This window comes from Salvia hispanica, chromosome 1, assembly GCF_023119035.1.
Source record: "Salvia hispanica cultivar TCC Black 2014 chromosome 1, UniMelb_Shisp_WGS_1.0, whole genome shotgun sequence".
Lineage (NCBI taxonomy): Eukaryota > Viridiplantae > Streptophyta > Magnoliopsida > Lamiales > Lamiaceae > Salvia > Salvia hispanica.
The window spans coordinates 11589140-11614098 of NC_062965.1; the positions used below are offsets into that span (position 1 = coordinate 11589140).

A 24959-nucleotide genomic window follows, 5' to 3' on the forward strand; every position below is an offset into this window, starting at 1 on the left:
GATACTCTAAATAAAATATAGTGGTTGAGAAAATTTAAAGATGGATTCATGTATTCATATGTAACAGTACATTCATCCGAACATTCTGAAACCTTTCAAATTCATGTAGTTTAAATCTTGTTCCGCATATGTTTATAATCTATTTTGCATACTAAATAGCACACGAGTGTGATTTTCCACAAAGTGGGCAACTATAAGTCTGTTTTTCCACAAAAGATTAAAAATAGTGAAAGACAAAATGTTGTTTAATCCATATTCTAAATTAGTTATCCAAACATTTTCTTGTAAATTTCGGATTCAACCAGTTTACATTTCAACGGAGACAAAGAATTAGCCATCAAAGCATCACATCGGATTTCATAGTGATATTTTCCTAACACAACATGCATCTGCCCTTATATATATACCCAAACTAGAAGCTTTGAAAGGTCAAGAGAGTGATCTCTATTCTAATTAGAAAAAAAAAAAGCTATGAAATAGGTATGCTTATATAGGACTGTGATCAATACCAAACCAGTCTTAACACTTAAACGCTAAACAACATCATTATAAGACAACCTGGAGTTCATTATAATGAACTAATAACAAACTTAAAATGAACTTCAGATTTTTAAATTATGTTAGATGATGCCATTGTTTTTAAATCTTTGAATTCCCTATAATGAACTACAAATAAAGTTGTAATGAACTCCGAATTATTTTATAATGATGTGTTTGGTGTTTAGCGTTTAAAACTAGTTTGGTACATAAAACAACCCTACTTAAATATACTTTTATAGTACTACTATTACTTATTGCATAGAAGAATAACAAGAAGAAAAACAATAAACACAAGCTACACTGATGTGTTGGCCTCAATCGTATGCATTTCCATATATTTCGACAAACAAGATTCGAGGATATCATGTATACAGGTAGAATATATTGATAATCACATCAGTAAATGAAAGGGATGATAGCACAACGGTTTCTAGGATATTTGTCAAATTTACGGACATACCATCTATGAGTTTCGCCAGCAGCAAGGGAGAGATTTGCCACCTAACAACAGTACAATTATTTACCAAAGGAAAGCATCAGCCATGTTTGTGTTAGTGTAGATGAAGGGGATGGTAATTCTTTGAGCAACGTCACAAAATTTAAGACTCACCGTAAAAACAAAGACCAACCAGATTGTAATATCAGAAAAGCCGCTTGCAATCACCAGCCCGCCATATATAACCTCCATGAGAGCAGGGGAAATGTAAGTTTCAAATGAACTTGCTATGCGATAAATTTGCCTCTTTTCATTTTTATGCACAGATAAAAAAAAATACTCACAGATTCTGCAAGATAATGTGGGGAAGAAACGTATTCAAACCAACCACCCTCAGGAATTGCATACTCATTGACCTTATTACCATTTTCCCTTATCGAGCCCTGAGTTGATCAGAAACAACATGTGAAGTGTTACCAATGTAGTAGCCGAATGCAAATGACGTATATTCTTAGGGATTCATATGTTCTCCAAACAATACATAGAACAAGGCCAGCCAAGTTAACACAATGAAATAGATATACACAAAAGACTTACAAGAATGGCATGGCAACGGTACTGATGAATCCAACCCCAGAAGAAAAAAGCAGCACCAATCCATGCATACCATTTGAGTTGCAAAAGAGGATACACATACTCCCGGAAACTAGGTTCTGTAACTTGCATTCTATCTTTGCCTTTAACAATAAACTCTGCAAGCAAATTTGCCACAAGTTTGAATACCTCCACAGAGTATGTGCAGCAGAGCGATAGTGGAGCTGCCGTATAAAAACTATTACAAGAAAGATAATTCATCAGAGTGCGATTTTCATTCTTTTCTCACTTCCTAATTAAAAGTTAAAACTAGAGGCAAGATAGAATTCTACTTCATATCACACAAGCAGCCATTTTATCAATCAGCTGCAGTAAGACTTACAAAAGGCCGGTGAGGTAGCCAGCAATATGCATGCTCGCAGAGGGACTATACTTGAATACGTATATACTCTCTATAAGGCGGCGCAAGACTTGAGCTTCCATCAACAAAAGCAGAAACACAGAGTTCCATATCCCATATTTGGACTCTCCCATTGACGAATGCGAGTTGCGAAAGGAAAACTCTTGCGAAACTCCAGTCAAGTGGCTAGCAATAACCGAATACAGGGATGACTCCGAAACTACTGGAGCCGTTTTGTATGCGTAGATCCAAGTGGGCACAAGCAGAAAAGTAGTCCATATAAAACCAACAATGTAAAAGTGACAAAAATATCTCTGGGGAACACTGAATCTCTGCAGCACAACAACGCATAAATCGTGCTACATTAACCAGCAATTCATCTTCAAAGCGATATTACATAATTTAGCAACGAAACACACCAAAAAACGATTCTTGTTCGAGTTTTTCCAATCACTTATCACGCTAACAAAGGAAGCACAAAATCTATCTCAAATAAGAATAAAAGCAGTAAGAAATTGCATACATAAACATAACTGCAGAATGATAATTTTGCCTAATTGAGAAGCTAAAATAAATAAAATTACTGACAGTTGAGGAAGAGTCCATAATCTTGCCGCGGCCGGCGAGGAGAAGCAGGAAGCGGCGAAATGCGCTGAATTGGGGAGAAGGAATGAAGGCTGCGAGAAGTGGCAGGGTGCATGAAATCCACGCCGCTCTAAGGAGGAGCACCACCGCCATGGACGACGCCTGATTCAGCAGTGATTCTAAGGAGGTGAAGAAGGATTCAATCGAATTCATGATTTTGAGAATGATTTGGTGTGGGGTTTTTGGTATTCGGAAGGACTGGGTTTTCAATTTATGCAATATTTTCCAAATTGATTATTCATTGATACGAGTGTGGCCTCTTTTGTATTCATAATTTCAGTAAAACTATTTTGTTAAGTTTCATTAATTCAAACAATTCCAGATATTGATTTCAACCAAAAGTGTAGTTAATTTTATTTATAGTTTTGCTTTAGATTTTACAATTGCAAGCACTATATTTTAGTTTATGCTGTTGTAGTTAAGACGTCCCAATTTCTATTATTATCAGGCAAACAGACATGTAATTATGTAACTAAAATACTAAAATAAAAATTAAAAGATGGCGATGAGTAATACTTATCATAAATGGGCCTGTTAAATAAATTGGGTGTCCTGTAATAAAAACAAATGGGCCTTACATTTCTGTGCCATTTGAATGTATCCATTATTGCCTTTGTTTATGAATCACAATGTGAGTGTTAGTTAATTGATTGTTGGTCATATAATTGGTGTTTGCATGATTGAAATTCTTAGTCTAGATTTTATTCGTATTTCAACTATACGTATTTATATCAGGGGAGCATTAAGGTCTTTACATCCCCTTAGTCTTAAACTTAACACAAATATCAACCCTTAGATTACTGATTTCAATGATTGTGATTTTAAACATTCGATCTATATTAATACATTTTTTAGCTACATTACGTGGGTAAAATGGGAAACAAACGAACTTAGTAATTTCCGCCATTTAATTAAAACTGATGATTCGTATATCTCTCTCACCATCATATCACAATTGCGTCTCCCCAAATTCTCTCTCGTCAAAAACCCTTCCATCCCCATTCTTCTACCCCAAATCTCGTAAAACCCTAATCTTCAACATATGAAACCGTCGTCGAACCAGTTGCTGCAAATCGAAGCCGTGTAGTGTATTCGGTCGGGTTGGTGAGTCGATTGAACCATATTGTTTACCGTTTTGCTGATCTGAAGACGAACGCGAACAAGGTTAGTCGATTCTACTGAGTTTCGGTCATTATTTTACGAAATCAACCATAGAATTTAGGTTTCCATTGTGATGGAAGTTTATGTTGTTTTGGTTTTCAGTTTTGGTTATGTGAATCAGTGAATTTCAGTGTTTTTTAGTCGTAGTTTTTTTTTCCTTGGTTTCGTTTTTTATAGTTGTTTTTCGAAATATAGTTGATTATTTGATCGTATTTGTTTGCATCACTAGTTTTTTATGTCCGTAATGTGTACTGTGTTTACCGTCAATGGTTTCCAGCAACATATCTATACAACTGCTACATCATTAAACTATTTGTACATTATCTCATTCATGTTTACATACATCATTTCACAGGTAAACTACATCATTTGGGTTTACAATATTCCATTGATTAGGTACATTATTTGTAAAATCGACATTTGAAGTGGTTAATTGCAAACAACTTGGCTTTTGACTTGTCTCTGCATCAGCTACATTATTTAACTGTTTCTGTTACATTATTCATGTAGACCTCTGAACACGAAAAAAAATTGAGACAATGGTGAACAAGGGAAGGACTTCGAAAAGCCAAGCAAGCCAAGATGCAAGTGAGTGAACAATTTGTTTATGCTATATTACATTTCGAATGGTTTGTGTTGCTCTATGCACATTAAGTATGATTTGTGTTATAATAATTCTAAACCAGTGTGTCTACAATTTGCCTCGTCACAGTTTTATAGCAAGGATGCTTTGCAATGTTTACATTAACTTACCAAAATATTACATTTTTCATTTGTAACGAATTAAAGTTTTCGGTGTTGAAATATAGCACGTTGTCATTTAAATTGCGTACTCTGTGTTATGTTATGGACCTCATCATTTTGTAGACTTGAGTTCCAATCCGCATAAAATTAGAAATTGGTCCTAACCTATGTAAGTTAATGTTGTTAGGTAATGTATTAGCTATGCTTATTCCAAATTCCAATATGTAAAAATCGTATGAGTAAAATGCAATATCGAATGCATAATAATGCAATATGTGAGTTATAATTTGTACGAAATTAGGAACGACAATACAGTGGGGAATTTACACATTTAAAATAAGTTATTCATATATAATCTGCAAAAATCGTATAAGTGATATGGAAGACCCAAGGGATAATATGGTAATTTTAATCCGTACGAAATTAAACACAATAATACAATGTAGAATTAACGCATGCAAAATAAGTTATTCATATGTAATATGCAAAATATGTATAAGAAAATGCAATATTGAGTGCATAATGATGCAATATGCGAATTAGTATAATTTGTACAAATTTAAAACACACAAAATTTAAAACTCGAAAACAAACATTTAAAAAAATTGCAATATATATTTTGGCTTAAATAAAAATAGCGCAATTTAGGAAATGAAATAATATAGTCAAATATTATGACTAGCATAGAAATAGGAAAAGAATTAACTTTCCATATCATTAGGTAAAATCTGGTGTGAATTAAGGAATAGTATAGTGACCAATGAAAATAAGATCACAAATAAACCCACCAGCAAAATATATAGGCATATAATTTGATTCATTTGGCTGCCTCATGGCAACTTCCCAACCATCAAATGCATATATCTAAGGGGTGATATGGATGTGATTATATTGTAACTTTATATTTATTTTTTGAGCAATTTCCTATAATTTTTTATATTTTAAAAATATTACTTCTTTCGTCTCCGAAAAATATGAACTTTTTTCGTTTTTAGTTCGACCTTGAAAAGTATGAACATTCTAATTTTGGAAACTGTTTTATCTCTAATGAGGTGAGACTCATTCTCCACTAACAATATTTTTAAAACTTTTTCTATCTATCTTTTTTTTTCTTTACCAATTATGCATTAAAACCCGTGCGAAAACAATTGATCATACTTTTCAGGGACGGAGAGAGTATCAAACATCTATGGACATTAAAGGACTTTTGTATCTTTTAAGACTATTTTTCGATAAAAATGCCCATACTATAAGAGCTAATGTAATTATTTATGTGAGAACCGTCACTTCGGCTGCACTTGATCCATTCATTTATGATGTACTATTACTCTAAGAGAAGTCGTCTAAGCATGTGGCAAATGGTTGCTCACCACGACACATAGTTGAAGATAAATGAATGAACCAAAATGACGGTTATGTGTCTTAATAAAAATATATGAATGACCCTTCTAGTTAGATGATATTTTGGTCCAAAAAATACGAAAGTCCTTCTAGCGTAATTATATCAATATCTAGGGACGTATGTTGGTATTTTTAAAGGATAAGGACGAATGATATTGTTAGAGCATCCGCAATGGCAAATAGGCCAGCCATAGGCCAGCCATTCTCTTCCCTGCCACGTCAGCAACACTAAAAAAACCACCTGCCACGTCAGATTTAGGCCACCATAGGCCGCCCGCAATAAAAATAATTCAAAATATACTACATTTACGGAATTAAAATTATGATTAAAATACGGAATTAAAATTACAATTAAAATACGGAATTAAATTTACGACACATATACGGGAAAATTCATTAATTGCATTTAAAAAAGTTACATAGATAAAAAAAAATTACATGCATAATAAAGAAAAAAAACTATCGCCGTGCAATCCTCCGTGCCCACAACTCTTCAATTATATCCTTTTGGAGTTGAATATGAGCTTCCACTTGGCGCATGTTGGCAAATTCCTTGAGTCGGCCGGCTTCATCGAGAGGTACCCCCTGTCGTACACTAGGGGTGGCCGTTCCGTGGCTTGGACCGGCTTCATCGTCACCTGACCCAACTAGTCGGTTGTACGCCTTCGTCTTCGACGATCATGTTGTGAAGGATAATGCAGGCGTACATTATCTGGGAAACGCATCCGACATCCCACAAACGCGTTGGACCCTTAATTGCCGCCCATCGAGACTGGAGCACACCAAATGCGCGTTCCACGTCCTTGCGCGCCGACTCCTGTCGTTGCGCAAAGTATGCCTTCTTTTTATCACTTGTTTGTCTGATCGTCATCACAAAGACCGGCCACCGAGGGTATATACCATCCACCAAGTAGTAGCCCATATCATGCCGGTTGCCGTTGGCCACAAATGAGACGGCTGGACCGACGCCCTGACACTTCGTTGAAGAGGGGAGACGAGTTCAGGAGGTTGAGGTCGTTGTTCGACCCGGCTACCCCAAAATACGCATGCCTGCATCCACAGCCGGTAATCGCCTACGGCCTCGAGGATTAACGTGGGGTTCTTTGACTTGTAGCCGGTCGTGTAGGCCCCCTTCCGGCCAGTCGGACAGTTCTTCCACTCCTCAGTAGATACAATCTATGCCGCCTAACATCCCGGGAACCCATGCTTACTCCCCGTGCATACGCATCGCATTCCGACAATCTTCGGAGTAGGAGCTTCGAAGGTACCGCCCACCGAAAAATGTCTATCACGCCGTCACGTAACTCCTTCAGACATTTTCAGTGGCCGACGACTCACCGATGTGGAGGTACTCATCCCACATGTCTGCCGCGCCTCCGTAGGCCAACTGCCCGATTGCCGCCGTGCACTTTTGGATAGGGGTGTGGCCGATGGTCCGCCAGCCGCATCGTGCCGAAGCGGAAACACGGTAGTGACGCTCCAATGCCCTGAACGATGCGCATAAACAACTCCTCCGCGCATTCTAAAATGCCGCCGGAACATGTTGGCGGGAAACCGCGGGTACTGACGCAAAGTAGTCCTCATACAAACCGCTGATGTGCAGCTACGTGATCCCGCGGAATCACTGCGCTCGGTGGTGGACAACTCGTGGAGGGCGAGGTATCGCCTGGTCGGTGGACCTCTTGTTCCACCATACGCATGTACCGCTCCATCCCGCGGTTCATGTAGGCCTCCATAGCCTCGTTCATCCTCCGTTCGTACTCCTCAGGATCCCCACCACTACCACTACCGCTACCACCAGCGTTACTCATCGCTCGATGATGCTCTTGAAACAGAAAGAAAGTTAGAGAGAGAGAAAACTCGTTAAAACAAGTGGTGCAAATGAAAATGAAACGAAAATCGCGTTTATATATGATTTAAAAAAAAAAAAAAAATGAAAAATCGGCGCTCGCCGGTCGCTGGCGATCGGGCCTCCACAATGGCGGCTAGCCGATCGGCTAGCGCTTCGGCCAGCGACGAGCGATCGGCCAGCCCACGCCGATCCGCTCGCCGAAATCGCGCTCGCCGGTTGCAATGGTTCGGCTAGCCGGTCGCTAGCCGACCATTGGAGATGCTCTTAGATATGTTAATCGGGCCAACCCATACATATTCGAGCTAATCTGCCGATTAGTCGAGCAAGGGCGGGTTATAACTATTTTCAGGTTATGAAGTTTCAACCATAATCCTAAACGTTTGAATTTCAGACTAACCCATCAAGCCAGTCAGAGCTCTATAATAATTTATATGCTATTGATAATTTTGAATCTGTATTAAATAGTTGCGCATTCAAATAAGTATTATTTCATATCAAAATTAATAATTACCGCATAGAGATACAAAATTATATTTATAAAATAATTATCATTTTTAAAATTTGTAGGTATATAATTTTATTATGATAATTATAACAATAAAATAAAATATTAATATTAAGTGCAACTCTAAAATAATAAATAAAAAAAATATATTTGTATGTCCATTCGAAAAATAATGATTAGACCAACTTTTTAAATATTTTAAAAATATAATGAAAATTGAAAATTAAATAATGACGATTGTCTCCTTTCAAGCCAACCCTATGGGGTTTTGGTTAATTTTGGGCCAATCTATCAGGTTAGGGCCATTCGAATTATGAATTTTTTAAGTTATATATTTTGCAACCCTAATTTTTCATCGATGAACATTCTTAATTTCATATTAATACTAGTTATTTTATTTTCTATGTAGTCTGATTCAAATAACTTCAAAAATCATTAGTTATGTAGTAATTAATTAATGATACTAGTAATAGAAAAATCAATGCTTGAATTTTTTTCCTAGAAAATGAATTTACGTTTATCATATGATCAATATATTTAATTCTAGCATATCTATATAAATTATTAATATAAGAATTTTAGGAAAAGAAAATACATTAAATTTTTTATTGAGCTTGTATTCGAATTAGCTCATTGAACTTGTCCTAAATCCAAAAGTTTAAGCTTAGGATCAAAAGTTCTGATACGATAAAATCAACATGATTAGCCAGCAATACGTGGAGATGGCTTAATTAACATCCATACTTTCAAGCACAAGAAGGCTTGGCTGCGGGGTGCTACAGGTCCAACGAGGGCTAAGACCTTCGACGACCAATCAACACTAGCGGGAAGGGCGAGTCCGTCAATAACAACAGCACGACCAATAACACCAAAAGCTCATTGTTTCAATTATTATAACTTATAAAGTATATATGAGACCTATACTAAGAGCATCCCCATCGGTTGTCCGTCCGTCTTTGCCAGCGGCATGGCGACCGCTTGTCCGCCGCTACAGCTTGTCCGTCTTTGCCAGCGGCAGGGCGGTGCTCTTAGCTAAGAGCACGCCCGTGCCACTGAGCAGGTCGACGTGGCGGGCTGTGATTGGCCTACGACTTAGCCATTGGAAATTCTTTTTTTTTTTTAATTCGAATTTAATTTAAAAATCAATTTTAAATAAAAAAATATTTTGCCACTTCCCAATAAATTATATCCGTTTTCTATACACTTTTAATTTATTTTTCAATTTTTTCCCAAAATTCACATTCTATAAATACTCCCACTTCAATATTAAATTTTATGTAATTGTTAATATGTAGGATTTAATTATGTAATTTTTATTTTTTAGTATTTTAATTATGTAATTTTTATTTTTTAATGTATTTTAATATTGTAGAAAAGTTTTTAGTAATTGAAATATTTAAATTGAATAAATAGAATGGTGGGACCTTGAGCTTGTCCTTGCGGAAGGGCATGGATGTGAGTGTTGTGTTCTTGTCTAAGGACAAGGAGTAAAAGTGGGTTCGGGTTCATCTCCGTGCCCTTAAATAAGAGCACGGATGGAGATGCTCTAAATCATCAAAGGAAAAAAAATGAATAAGCAAGGTGTTCTCAAACTTTTGCGAAAATTGCAGTAGGACTTATTGCATAAGGGCATCCGCAATGGGGCGGACGATGCGCGGAGGATACCCATCGTCCGTCGCATCGTCCGCCATTGTGGACGACGCGGACGATGGAACGGATGATACGACGCATTTCCATTTTTTTTTTTTAATTTTATTAAATTTGCAAAACCTATATATTCCTTTTCACTTCATTTTTCACTCACTTCACTCTCAAATTCACACTTCACACTACATTTTCTACATTTCAAGCAAAATGGATTCCGGAGATCATCCGAATAGTCCGATGTTCGGTGGTGCACGATGGCCGGGTACAGAACCCGATGAATACCGGCCATTCGACACCAACGCCGAGTACGATCCCGACTTCAGCACCGACTCGTACGGGCTGTCCGACATGGAGCCTTCTCCCCACCGCCGCTCCTCCGCCGCCGCACCTCGCCACCGCCCCTCCGCCGCCGCCGCTCTGGGTCCGCCACCAAGAAGAAGCGGACCAAAGCACGAGCCCAGAAGTTGCCTACAAAAGAGGTGTGTGAAGAGTTCGCGCCGGGAAGGACGAACTACTCTGACCCCGAATCCATCATCTTGATGAGATGTTGGATTGATGTTTCGGAGGATCCGGTGTACGCCAACAACCAGAAGGTGACTGCGTATTGGGAGCGCATCGCCGAGAAATACAACGCGGCCAAGCCGGCGTACGCGTACAAGCGCCACAAAGAGCAGCTCCGCAAGCACTGGGATCAAATAAAGAAGCAGGTAAATTTGTTCGCGGGGAGTACGAGAAGTGCGAGAGGGAGCAGGGCAGTGGCGAGAGTCTCGCGGATGTGCGGGACAAAGCGATGCGGTCGTACATTTCATTGTACGGCGATTTCAAGCACTATCAGTCCTGGGCATTGTTGAGGGACAAGCAGAAGTTCGTTGGTGGTGTGATTCCCCAATCGACGGCGGCGAGGAGGAGGGCGTCGAAGCGCACCCTCGCTGATTATACAAGTAGCGATAGCGGCGCGTCTCCAATGGACCTCAACAATTTGGTGTTCGAGGATGAGAGTTCCGGCACACCGATGTCCTCCCGGCGTCCCCCTCGGCGTCAAGGCTGCCAAGGGCAAGGGCAAGGCCACATCCTCCTCCGCCGCGCCGCCTGACCAGGCCCCGTTGCCGACCCCGAGTTCGACGCCGTCCGCGACTTCGACTGCGGCCCACGCCTACGTGGATTTGGCGGCCTCCTCCGACTACAGGACGTTGTTGGACGCGCACACCGCCCTCATGCAGGCGACCAACCCGGCTCAAATCGAAGGCATCCAGCGGATGATCGATGGCCTCAGCCGCAAGTTGGGACTACTCTTGACTAGCCTCCTTTTTTTTGTATTTAGTGCCTTTTTTTTATTTCTTAATTTGTAACTTTTTTTTAATTAAGTAAATTTAGTATTTCCCTTTAATTTTGTTGTTTTTATATGTTTATTTTTATTTACATTTGCAAACCTAAAAATATAAATATAAAATAGAAGTAGAATGTTTAGGGCGTCGCTTAGGGCGGGCTATAGTCCGCCCCACTGCAGATAGAATAGGAAGGAGAATAAAATGCTGACATGGCGACGTATAGGACGTCGCTTAGGGCTTCCTATTGTGGAGGCCCTAAGGCCATCCGCAACGCTGTCTCTTATCCGTCTCTTAACCGTCTCATCTCTTAACTATTCATGGACCCCACTGTACTTTTCAACTCATCTCTTAACTAAGAGACAACAGCTGTATCCCTCCATCTCTTAACCATCTCTTATCCATCTGTTAACTATTCATTCAATTTCATTTTTTATTATTTTTATTTCCAACAGATTCAATTAATAAAAACATACTTCATTAAATAAAATAAAATCACAATTTAAAGGCCTAAAAAATTATAAAATACATAATTAAAAATACGCAATTAAAAAATACATAATTAAAAAATAATATAATTAAATAAAATAAAAATTACAATTTAAAGGCCTAAAAAATTTAAAAATACATAATTAAAAATTAAAATTTACAAATTTTTTTTGAATTTTCGATTTTTTAAAAAAAAATAAATTTATGACGTCATAATTCCAACGCCCACTCGCGGGCCGGCGAGTGGGCGTCACGCCATCGCTTAGCGCGCGCCACGTGGCCGCGCGCGTCGTCTCGCCAGCTCGAGGCCGGCCTCTTCCGGACGCGTCGCGCGACGAGACGAGCGTCGCAACGCTGTCTCGATGCTGTCTCGTCTCGTCGAGATGAGACCGAGACAGCATCGAGACAGCGTTGCGGATGCCCTAAGTTATTTCTAATTGTAAGTGTTCTCAAATCAATCTTTGTATTTTTCATTAAAACTATGTAATCTTTCATTTTTTTAATGATGCGATTTCTCACTTATGATTAAGTAATTTTGACAGTTTTTAATTATATAATTCCGTTTACTTAGATGAATTATGTAATTGCATTTTATATGAAATAATAAAGAATTTACAAAATAAGAAATTAAAATTACTAAAATTTGAAGAGAAGGCCAAGAGTCGCTCTCTGTTGCGAGGAGTAAAATTTTAAGAGAAAAGTAGCAGTACTTTTGAACTTATGAATAGTAGTATAAGAAAAAATATAGATTCAGTTTCCACTGTGAAACCTTAACTAATAAAGTAAGTAATTCGTTAATAATAATAATAATAATAATAATAATAATAATAATAATAATAATAATAATAATAATAATAATAATAATAATAATAATGCGTTAATATATAGCTGTAATTATTATCCAATGAAACTTGTATACTATATTTGCCGATGAATATTTTTGCCATTTAATATGTATACTATATTTGGCGATGAATATTTTTGCCATTTAACATGTAATTCCAAATCATTAATTACTCAAATCACAAGCATTATATTTACATTGTCTTTCAATTGCAAAAAGTACAGATTATGAATTCCAGATACAAAGTTAACACTCCAATAACAGTTGTTTAATTAATCTTTTGGTATCTCCATAAACGTAAAGTACATTGGCACCATTAATGTTACATCCCAATTAGTAGCGTGGGCCCCACTAACAGTGTAACAACATGTGTTGAATTATACCCATCAAATTCAAACCCCTTTCTGTCTCTCTCTCTCTCTGAAAAAAACAAATTTACTGTATCTCTCAACTTGATTCAGAGAAGATAGAAATGGCGTGATTCAATTCAATCCGAACTTCCTCCTGAATTCCTTCAAAAATTTCGAAAACAGCGAAGAAATTGCCTGCATTTGCTGCGAGATGGATCAATTCAGCATACGCCACCTCCTCCTATTGACGGCGGCGGCGCTCCTTTTCCATTCCGCCGCGCCTGACATCGCCTCCGACCGCGCCGCCCTAATCGCGCTCCGATCCGCCGTCGGCGGCCGCGTCCTCCTATGGAACCTCTCCAGCCCCACCCCCTGCTCCTGGTCCGGCGTCAACTGCTCCCCGGACAATTCCTCCGTTGTCGAGCTCCATTTCCCCGGGATGGGGCTCTCCGGCGAGCTTCCGCCCAAAACCTTCTCCAACATGACCAATTTGCAGACGCTCAGCCTGCGTTACAACGCCCTCTCCGGTCCGCTGCCGCCGGACCTCTTCACTTCTCTCTCCTCTCTCCGCAATCTCTATTTGCAGCACAATTTCTTCACCGGCGAAGTTCCGCAAACCCTATTTGATCTCACCTCGCTAGTGAGAGTCAATTTAGCAGAGAACGATTTCTCCGGCCCGATTTCGACGGGTTTTAGCAATTTGACCCGATTAGGCACGCTCTATTTGCAGGGCAACAATTTCTCCGGTCCGATCCCTGACTTGAATATACCGAGCTTAGTTCAATTCAATGTATCGAATAATAACCTAACTGGCTCGATTCCGAAGGGGCTTTCGAAACAGCCTAAAACCTCGTTTCTCGGCAATTCACTCTGCGGCGATCCTCTGAATTCCTGCGGAAATTCGAAATCGAAGAAGAAGCTCTCCGGCGGCGCGATTGCTGGCATAGTAATCGGCTGCATAATCGCGTTTTTCGTGATCTTACTGCTCATTTTCTGCTTGTGCAGAGTGCTAGCTAGGAAGAAATCGAGATCCAAGGACGAGCCGGTGGCGAATGCGAGGGGAGTGGAGGCTCCTCCGCCTCGGAAATCGGCGGAAAGCGGCGGCGGAGGCTTTTTTGCAGCGGCGATTGGGGGTGGGGCGAAGGAGAAAGAGGTGGTGGAAGGTGATTTGGGCGTCGGTGGGAAGAAGGGGCTGGTTTTCTTTGGGAAAACAGGGTGGAATATTGAATTGGACGATCTGTTGAGGGCTTCGGCTGAGGTTTTGGGGAAGGGGACGTTCGGGACGGCGTACAAGGCGGTGCTGGAGACGGGGCTGGCGGTGGCGGTGAAGCGGCTGAGGGACGTGACCATGCCGGAGAAGGAGTTCAGGAAGAAGATGGAGGAGATTGGGAGCATGGATCATCTATATTTGGTGCCATTGAGGGCTTATTACTACAATGGAGAGGAGAAGCTTCTTGTTTATGAGTACATGCCAATGGGAAGCTTATCTGCCTTATTACATGGTAATTTTCTACTGATAATTGCTTCATTTTCTTGAGCTTAATTGTGTGTTTGTTTGATGCTAGATTATGTATTGAGCTTTTTGAGTAGTACATTTCTGTCTGATATTAGTTACAACTGAAAAAAAGTGAATCTTGTTGGTTTTCAGTTGCTGCATTTTTCAAATCTTGTCTTCTCTTGAATTGTAGACTTGTCACATTATATTTGTATTGTAGCTCAAATTACTGTGTAGAATCTTGGTTCATAGCTTAAGTTTTCCTTCAAATCACTAGTCTGCATAGAGCTGAAAATGTGCTTGTGTCTCCGGCATTATAGGAAACAAGGGAGCGAGCAGGACTCCGTTGAACTGGGAGGCGAGGGCGGCCATTGCTCTAGGCGCTGCTAAGGGAGTTTCATACCTACACTCTCAAGGACCAACCATCTCCCATGGCAACATCAAGTCATCAAACATTCTCCTCACTAAATCATACGAACCCCGTGTCTCCGACTTTGGTCTTGCTCAGCTCGCGGGCCCTGCTGCCACTCCCAACCGCCTTGCCGGCTACAGGGCACCGGAGGTCACAGATCCCCACCGAGTCTCCCAAAAGGCTGACGTCTACAGCTTTGGCGTGTTGCTGTTGGAGCTGCTGACGGGCAAGGCTCCAACTCACACATTGGTGAACGAAGAGGGCGTTGACCTCCCGCGGTGGGTCCAGTCCGTGGTCCGGGAGGAGTGGACGGCCGAGGTGTTCGACCTTGAGCTCCTCCGGTACCAGAATGTCGAGGAGGACATGGTGCAGCTCTTGCAGCTGGCCGTGGACTGCACCGCGCAGTACCCCGACAAGCGCCCTTCGATGGACGAGGTTGTCGTGAAGATCGAGGAGCTGTGCCGTCCGAACGAGGATTTCGTGGAGGAGGAGGAGTCGTGACAGATCTAGGTGATGGATCAATTTGAAGTTGTTGTTATGTTAGTTGCTGGGAAACGGTGGTTTATTTGTTTGTTCATTCTTGAAATGTACCATTTGATTGAGGAAGCTAAGATTGTGCATTTCTCACATTTTTTCTAATTTTCGTGTAAAAGTTTGTTTTTTTTGAGTTGTAGAAACATAGATTGTTTTTGGAATGATTCTTCTTGGTTGTCTGAACTGTAAAATGAGGAATATGAAACTATGAAATATTCTTGTTGAGTTGGCGGTGACCTTATACTCTTTTACCGTAAAGATTTGAGATAACAATTGCACATGAAGAAGACAAACCAACTCAATTTAAAATGATTTGTTCTTTCAAAATTATCCGTTGCTTTCAGCCGTTGTAGGTTTGATGGTAGTAAGCCATTTTCAATTCTTCCTTTTTCTTAACGTTAAAAGGCCAAAATGTCAAACAAATATTTTCCATCGAATTAGTTATATTCCGCAAATCACAAAGGTTTGAAGTTATTTAACTTTTTCCGAGGGTTAATAGTCTTATTTAGTCCGTTTTATTTTACCGATTTGATTTGATATAGCTTAATTTGTTATTCACACCGTCACACTAGGAGTACCGTTGTCTTTTCTGCATTCATTTTATACAAATGATGTACTGAATAAATAGTTAGTTTGGTTTACCTTTACACAGCAGTTACCATATTTTTAAAAATTATTATACAATAATAAAAGGGAGAAAAGAATTATGATGAAATAATAATGCTGATGATGACGGTTGTAGAGCGTCTTAATTAAGGATTGTAAAATGGAGCATTTGAGGTTCGTATTGCTTACTTGTGAATATAACTTTGTTGGTTGCTAAACTTTTGATAGGAATTAACTTTCCAAGTTATAGACGCATTAGTAGAAACAATTGTTAATGAAGTAGGCCTTAGCCATACATTTAAAGCTAAATCTGACAAATTCAAATTCAAATTCAAATTCAAATGAAGTTCAAACTTAAAGAAAATCTAATAATTGTATTCTAAAAACAACAGTTTGCTTCACTTGTCAAATAGGAGTAGCATTTTAAGCCGATTGTATTTCAAGTTAGATGGCATTTCCACAAATGTATCAAATAATATGAGATTATGCATCATAAAATCCACAGCCTTAATCTTTTTTCGTTGTGCTAACATAAAATTAATGTTTTAAAAACCGAACCGGCCAGTGAACCGGCGAGGCTACTGGTTCACGGTTCAATTGGTTCGACCGGTTTAATCACTGGTCGAACCGTTTTACTGTTACAAATTATATATAATTATATAAAATATATTCAATTTAAATGAATAATAAAATTTATCAAATTTTTTATCAATAAATATAATTAAATGTAGAAATTACAAGTTAGTGTGGATAAAATTTTTAATATTTTAGATATAAAAAAAGATAATTCCTAATACTTCAAAAAATTATATGACAAAATATATAAATAAATATGAATTATTAATTAGTTTTGATGAAAATATACTATATAGTAAATAATTTATTATAAACCTTAAGTATAACTATTTATATTTACATAAGTACTTATAGAGTTGTGATCAATATCGAACTCTTCTTAAAGATCGAACTAGAGATCAAATTTGGGCAATTCATTTTTCTTAATCTTATGGTTCTGATTAATTTACAATTAATTTAATATTTTATTAAATAAAAATGTTATTTATTTATTTTTTTTAATTATTTTTTAATTTTTTTTTATTCGATAAAAACTTGCTGGAGTAAATAATGAACTATATTCACTACATAATGAACTAAATGAATGTATGTTATGAAGTAATTTTTCGTATTCATTATATACTGAATTTACTTCAAGTGAAAGATAATTATGTTATAACACATTATGAAGTACTCCCTCCGTCCCACAAAAGATGTCACACTTTCCTTTTTAGTTTGTCCCATAAAAGATATCATATTTCCATTTTTGGAAAAAGTTCTCTCTCACATTAATATAAAAATTATATGTTCTCTCTCCATTTAACACACAAAACAAAACCTTCTAAAATCTCGTGTCATCCCACAAGTGTCATATCTTTTGTGGGACGAAGGGAGTAATAAAGTAATGAAATTAAGTAATAACATAACTGAATGAAGTAATAAACTAAAGGAATGAAGTAATAGCATGACTGAATGAAGTAATAAACTAACGGAATGAAGTAATAACATGATTGAATGAAGTAATAAACTAACGGAATGAAGTACTAAACTAATAGAATGAAGTAATAACATGGCTGAATGAAGTAATAAACTAACGGAATGAAATAATAACATGACTGAATGAAGTAATAAACTAACAGAATGAAGTAATAAACTAATAGAATGAAGTAATAGCATGAATAAATGAAGTAATAACCTAACGGAATGAAGTAATAGCACGACTGAATGAAGTAATTAGTTCATAACATACTTCATTTAGTTCATTATTTAGTTCATTATGTAGTGAATATAGTTCATTATTTACTCCAGCAAGTTTTTATCGAATAAAAAAATTAATTTTTTTTTAAAATAAAACAATAAATTAAATCAAAATTAAAATAAATAAAAATTAAAATTAAAATAAAATATTTTTTATCAAATAAAATATTAAATTAATTGTATATTAATCCTAACCTCAATATTAAGAAAATGGATGGCCCTAATTTGGTCTCTAGTTCGGCCTTTAAGAGTGGATTTTTGGTTAATAAGACTCAGTACCAATATTATACAAATAATAGTTAATTTTAGTAAAAAAGAGTGTATTTTAGATGATAAATATATTATCATATTAATACATACTCCTTCCGTCCCACAAAAGATGTCACACTTGTGGGATGGCACGGGATTTTAGGAGGTTTTGTTTTGTATGTTAAATGGAGAGAGAAAATATAATTTTTATATTCATGTGAGAGAGAACTTTTTCCAAAAAGGGAAATGTGACATCTTTTGTGGGAAAAACTAAAAAGGAAAGTGCGACATCTTTTGTGGGACGGGGGGAGTACTCACTAGAATATAAATTTAAACTTGAATGATTAGTTTGAGTAAATAATTTTTTTTAATATAATAATAACTAATGTTCATGTTATTAACAAGAAATGCTTGTGGTGGAGTGGTAATGGTCTTGGTCTCTTGACCAAGAGGTCATGAGTTCGACCCCCACCAAAAGCACTTACTCCCTCCGTCCACGAATAGGTGTTCCGGTCAATTTTGCGCACTCAATTTATAAAAATGATAATAAATAGTTTAAGTGTAGAAATAGTAAAGTAAGATAGAGAATAATGTAGACAAGACCTAATGGCGGACGGAAGGAGTATTTTACAAAAAATTTAAACAATGAAGAAAATCGGTTTCCGGTTCCCGACTAGACCGGTTCAACCGGCTGGTTTCGGCGGTTCGCGGCGGCCCAACATGCTGGCGGCTTTACAAAGGGAACCGGACCGGACCAGTCACCGGTTCGCGGCCGAACCGGTCGAACCAGCCGGTCTGGTCCGATTTTTAAAGCACTGCATAAAATCGTACTCTACCCAAAAGAAGTTAAGACTTTCATCTCGAAAGTCCAAGTACAATATTTTGCCTATTCTGTCCTTATTTGTAAATTAGAGGTCATCTACAACAACAAAAAAAAGATTAAATAAGAACCATACATCAGATATTACGATAGCTTATCTCTAAGTATTTGCAAAATTGATGTCAAAGTGTTGTTCATGATCACTTTTGATTTTAGAATAAACCAGGATATTATCGATAAAAACCATCACGAATTGATGAAGATATGATTGAAATACTTGATCCATAAAGTCCATGAAGTCGACATGAGCATTTGTTTCCCCAAATAGCATAACCTTGAACTCGTAGGGTCATAGCTGGTTCTAAAAACCGTCTTGGGGATATCAGAGTGTTTAACCTTCAGCTTATACTATAACCTTAATTCAATCTTCGAAAATACGATTACCATTTTTATTGATCAAATAAGTTATCAATTCTTGGCAAAGTATATTCGTGTTTTATTGTCACTATGTTCAATTATCAGTAATCTACTCAGAGCTTCATCGATCCATCTTTCTTCTTAACAAGTAGCGCAGTTAGTCCCCAAGATGTTATGCTAGGCCATATGAAGTCTCGGTTAAGTAATTCTGATTTATATTCCACTAACTCATTACACTCATATTTCATCATTAAACTTTGAAAGTGAAAATTTCACATTCCGCTATACATTTTCTTAAAAAAATCACTCTTATTTGTAAATGATGTAATGTAATTTTGTCAAAAATCTAAAAAAAAGAATGGTCGTTTCCATGATAGATGGAAGGAATGACTATTTGGCAAGAAGAATGGAATGGTGATTTCAAATGGAATAAAAAAAAAAAAAAAATCCATTTCCTCATTCATTTTAACATTTTCCTGGATTTGATCTCCTGTTCGAGCATCATGTATTTCAAACCCGATTCACAAATAACTAAAGAAAATTGCAGTATTTCTTAAAAGTAGAGAAGAAGAAAATTATGTTAAAAAACTCACTTCCTATATGCAATGGAACAACACAATGCACATAGTGAGCGTTGCTTTTACCCCTACATAATTTCATTCTAAAACTGAAATTATACACACACATTGATGGGAGGTAACATAATTATAATCTTCACCAAACAACGTAAGACGACACATAAAATCCTGAAATTTTTGTACAAATAAAGCTGATGGATCATTTTACTGTTTTAGAGTGTTTGATAAGCCACTCCATCACAATATCTATGTTCACAGTCTCCTTGCAAGATATCATATAGCAGCACACTTCTCTATCCGCGATTGTGTTCAATCCCCTACCGAACAAGAAGAAACAAGACGAATATTAGTGAAGGTCGAGATAGATAGAGAATTTACACTGCGGTGGTGCTAACTTACAGCTGCTCAATCAGCGGTTGCTCTGTAAGAGCTTCTGACTTATCGATCTTGTTGCCAAGCACGAGCAAAGGAATCCCGGCTAGTGTAGGTTTCTTCAACAGATCGTGTAATTCACTTCGTGTAATGGGGATGCTGTCTCGATCAGCAGCATCAACTACATATCTGTTGCAAGATGCGGAGACAATCATTCAACAGTAACGTAATTAGGCTCCATGAATCTCATTAATACGCAGATGAAAAAGGAGCACTTCTTTCAAAATAGTAAAAGTGTGCAAAGGGGAAAAACCAGACATGTAAATGGTAAACCTAATCTATTACTTAAAGAGAAAGGTTGAACTCTCGCGAATAACAGATCGAAAAGGTTGAAAATGTGAAGTAAATAGTAATCTCAGGAACAAAAGCATAGATTGAAGGATTCATGTATTGCAAGCAAGATGATTGCACATAATGTTACTGAGATGGAAAAAACAAATAATTAGAACACAAAAAAGGTGAGTTACACTATGGCTGTGACACCACGGCAATAGCGCTCCCACATGGAACGAAATCTCCTCTGCCCGCCCAAGTCCCAAAGTTTTATAGTGACATTTCCTTTAGTGACTTTCCGCATATTAAACCCCACCTGCTCTCCAAAATGGAAAGAGTTTATGTCAAGTATAGTGATAGGCAGAACAAAAACCAACGAGTGAGTAAGATAACCTACAGTTGGAATTGAATCCTCGGTATAGCCTCCTGTCTGAATGAAAACAAACATCAGTAAAACGAGTGATTTAGAAAAACAACGAGACCATCTATAGGCATGTTGTGTACACTCACAGCGATGGCATTGACAAGTGAGGTCTTCCCTGCATTTTGAAGGCCTACAAGAGAGAGTTCCATTTCCTGTTTGTAGAATAAACTGATAAAGAAACAAAGTTACATCACATCATGGACTTACATGAAAATGAACACAAAAATACTCTATTGCATTTGCTTGTATTGATCACTTCAGCATAAATAATCCTAAATAAATATACAACTTAGGATATGATTGAAGCATAATATCCCATACCTGACTAATTCAAGTATTAGGTAGCTATCTATAACTGAATGCCTTAAATTTCCATAAAAAAAGCATTACTTCCTTAGGTTGAAATTTCTAGTTTTTTAAATTTTCGCCCAAATCATGAGCCACCATTGAAGTATTTTATCAAACACTTTGACGTCACAAAGTAGAGCATACCAATCACCAATAAAACACATAAACTATAGATGAATCCATTTATTGAGAAATAGAGAGCAGAAATGAAAATTAGTGAGTCACAAAGAAAGCCAAACAGCAGGAAACGAATTGAAATCCATCAAATGATCAAATAAACAGAAACTTACCTTCTTAACCAGTTGAGCAGAGAATCCCACAAGCCCATCTTCAGTAAATCAGCAAATTATTATTAATAATTTTGGGTAAATGGGTGAAAATAAGATCGAAAAAGAAAATAGTAGAAAAAAGACCTTTTTGAGCAGATTCGTGATTTCTTATGCGAGAAAGAGTAAGGGATTTGTGAAGTGCAAGAAAAGTAAGGAAATTCACCGACTGAAAGGGAAGGGATAATACCAAGCTGATTTTGTTTTTATTCGTTAGATTGATTTGTGGTAGGATTTCAACTTCTGCTCTACCGATGAATGCAATGTAGCATACTGAAATATAAATGCAGCAATTTCTGTTACTATCATATACTCTATATCCGTGCTACTTAGTACTAGTTATTTTGACTTGACACACGTTTCTGTTACATATACTCTATATTCGTGCTTTGTAAAGAGTCATTATAGCAATTTTAAAAAATTACTCATTTCATCACCATTTGATCCGGTACGAGTATTAAGAAATGTAATAGAAAGTGAGTTAAAAAAGTTGTGTGGCATGTGAGTCATATTTTTATATATTAGTTTTAAAATAAAATGTGAGTGAGAATGAGTTATTGGAATGTGTGACCCATTATAAAAAAATGGTAAAAGTGAAAAGTGACAAATTTTTAGGAATGGACAAAAAATAAAATAGGTGACAATAGGTGACAAATTTTTAGGGACGGAGAGAGTACTTTAATTCTATGAAAAGAAATACATAGAGAAAGTAAATGAAATATGAGACCCATTAACGTTATAATGGATTGTTAGGTAAGAAGTTAGTGAAATGTGAAATATGTATAATAAAATTGGAAAAACTAAATACTTTAATAGTGGACAACTCGGTGGCAAATGGTTCTATAAGAGCATCCACAATAGGAGGACACTTTCTCCTGGACACTTCTCTTTTTTTGTCCATAGCCACTTCTGATTTGTCCATGGCAAAAAAAAAAAGTTTCCGCAGCAATAGTGGACACTTTTGTTAGCCACATTTCACTTTATTTTTATTCTTTGTATATTTTAATTCAATTAGAATTAAAATTATCGGACTAAAAGTAATTAGAAAACGAGATAATAATAAAATTAAATTTTATTATAAATTCAATAGTGGACATTCTCCCGTGCATTTTGTATAAATTCTGTAGAGTGAAATTGGATGTGGAGTGAAAATGGGTGTGGAGTGAAAATGGGTGTGGAGTGAAAAACCCTAAAATGAAAACTGGTGGGATATTTATAAAAATAAGCAAAAAAAAATAATTCAAAATTCAAAATTAAAAAAAAAAAAAATTGGAAATCGGCGACCGCCTCGGCAGTTTCGCCGTGCAATAGATAGCCGCGGCGGCCGCCGCGTTTCTCTCTCCTCCGGCTCGTCCTCGGCGCATTCGGGGCAAAAGCCCTTCCGCCCCACAAAAGCTGTCCGCCTCCGGGGCGGCCTCTTCCACCACAATACACAGCCGCGATCGGGGTGCCCGCCGCGGCGCCCCTACTGTGGATGCTCTAAATGGTGGATAGTAGGAACAGTAGTTGAAAAGTACTCCCTCCGTTCCATAGTAATAGAGTCGTTTTTCCATTTCCGTCCGTTCCATAGTAATAGAGTCATTTCCTTTTTAGTAAAAGTCAACACATTTTTCCACACCTACTTTACTCTCTCTTGTTTTTTTCTATCTTCATCTCTCTACCCTTTTCATTTTCTACTTTATTCTCTCTTTACTTAACTCACCTAACACAATTTTTCTTAATCTCCATGTGCCAAACAGTTTTGCCTCCATTACTATGGAACGGAAGGAGTACTTAAATACAAATTTACAAATAAATTCTAATATTAAATAATACTCCCTCCGTCCCGGCTAAGATGACACATTGCTTAGTCGACACGGGATTTTAGGAGTTATTGGTTAAAGTGTGTAATTGGAGAGAAAGAAGGTGGGTGTAAGTATTAAAGTAGAGAGATAAAGAAAGATGAATATTTTAATAGGAATGAGAAAAAGTGGTTGAGTGTATTAATTGGAGAGAGAAAATTACCAAAAAAGGAAAACGTGTCATCTTAAGCGGGACGGATGGAGTAAATAGAAGTTTTTATTTATACAGTATATTTTAAACATAATACGGTCATACGGAGTACTATTATCTTTTGACAATTTTATATAAGAAATAAAATACACATGCCACAATTTATTTTAGTATGGCGACGATTAGTGAGATTTAAACAAAATTTATGAATTTTTAGCTTAATAATATATAACCCGTTGAGCCACTGAGGCTCATTTTTTAATTTTCATATTTCCGGTGTCCCTCCATCATTCGGAAAATTGGGCTATGATCTCATCTATCATTGAAAAGAAGAATTTTGAGAAAAAAAAGAATGTCATTTTAGAAGTAATTATGGTTATTGGTCAAATTAAAAAGCAAACATTGTTGGGCAACACCAATGTCCAATACAAATTGACTTCTTAAACAAGGTTAGAACCTCTATAAAAATACTTCTCATTGTATCCCCTCACACAACATTGTTACAGGATTTTCTCCCTCTAACTTGATTTTTCCCCATTACGTATTTAAGTAAAATTATCGAGTTCTTTTTTCAAATTATGCATCAATAAATGTGTTATATTTTCTTAAATTAATTTCGATCCCTTAAACGTATTGATATGTACAAATATGATAATGATTGACAATGCGTCGTGTCCAACGAAGAGTATTTCTAGTAGTGAAAAGGTTGTTGAGCAGGGAAAAATGCATGTTTATCTCTAAAAATTTGTTGGGCGTCTTACTCTACTCAACCTAGTGGTTAACTGACGCTCTACCACTCGATCAGGTGTGTGGTTCTCAGGACTCGGGACTCGATCAACTGGCCACACTCATCCAATCCAAGCGACTTCTGATTTTTGAACTCAGTCAAGTGAAATAATGACACAGAATCACTCATGAGGGCATGTTTGGTATGATGGAATGAAACGTGGTTGGAATGAAATGAAGATATGAATGAAATGTCAATTTTCTTGGATTTCCTTTGCATTTTTATCCATTCACTCGTTCATTCCATCACACCAAGCAAATTAATAGAATGAAAGTAGAAATCACATTGCATTCCATCATACCAAGAAGTCCTCAGTTGGATAGGACTCTCAGGCCAAGCTTAATGATATCGCTTGGCCGAGCATAATACTATGTCTTCATGATTTGGTCGAGTGACTCTCGCCACAATTTGCCAACTATAGCATTAATAACGATCCAATTATACAATTAAGAATTGACCTCACAGTTATGAATTTAAAAAAAAACAATTTAATTTTAATTTAAAATTTTCTTTCTCTGGTG

At 37.2% G+C, this 24959-nt stretch overlaps 3 protein-coding genes across 4 annotated transcripts; 1 reads left to right on the forward strand and 2 right to left on the reverse strand.

Annotated features, from left to right (window-relative positions):
* Positions 1 to 846: 846 nt before the first annotated feature.
* LOC125201762 (polyprenol reductase 2) lies at positions 847 to 2836 on the reverse strand. The gene is made up of 6 exons (XM_048100002.1): positions 2559 to 2836; positions 1953 to 2302; positions 1574 to 1808; positions 1321 to 1419; positions 1151 to 1222; positions 847 to 1041 (listed from the first exon to the last, which is right to left on the reverse strand). The coding sequence occupies exons 1-6, from the start codon at positions 2766 to 2768 to the stop codon at positions 937 to 939; spliced, it is 1071 nt and encodes a 356-aa protein (XP_047955959.1). The 5' UTR covers positions 2769 to 2836; the 3' UTR covers positions 847 to 936.
* Positions 2837 to 12969: 10133 nt separating this feature from the next.
* Positions 12970 to 15599, forward strand: LOC125204267 (probable inactive receptor kinase At1g48480). The gene is made up of 2 exons (XM_048102870.1): positions 12970 to 14435; positions 14749 to 15599. The coding sequence occupies exons 1-2, from the start codon at positions 13145 to 13147 to the stop codon at positions 15339 to 15341; spliced, it is 1884 nt and encodes a 627-aa protein (XP_047958827.1). The 5' UTR covers positions 12970 to 13144; the 3' UTR covers positions 15342 to 15599.
* Positions 15600 to 19838: 4239 nt separating this feature from the next.
* LOC125204285 (ADP-ribosylation factor-like protein 8c) lies at positions 19839 to 21904 on the reverse strand. 2 transcript variants are annotated; one of them, XM_048102893.1, is made up of 7 exons: positions 21747 to 21904; positions 21624 to 21661; positions 21072 to 21153; positions 20959 to 20991; positions 20756 to 20877; positions 20256 to 20417; positions 19839 to 20173 (listed from the first exon to the last, which is right to left on the reverse strand). In XM_048102893.1, exons 2-7 carry the CDS (start codon positions 21659 to 21661, stop codon positions 20056 to 20058), a joined length of 555 nt encoding a protein of 184 aa, XP_047958850.1. In that variant the 5' UTR covers positions 21747 to 21904; the 3' UTR covers positions 19839 to 20055. The 2 variants fall into 2 exon arrangements, with proteins under 2 accessions (XP_047958850.1, XP_047958855.1); XM_048102898.1 differs by having other exon boundaries at positions 21072 to 21137; positions 21747 to 21899.
* Between the last annotated feature and the right edge of the window lie 3055 nt (positions 21905 to 24959).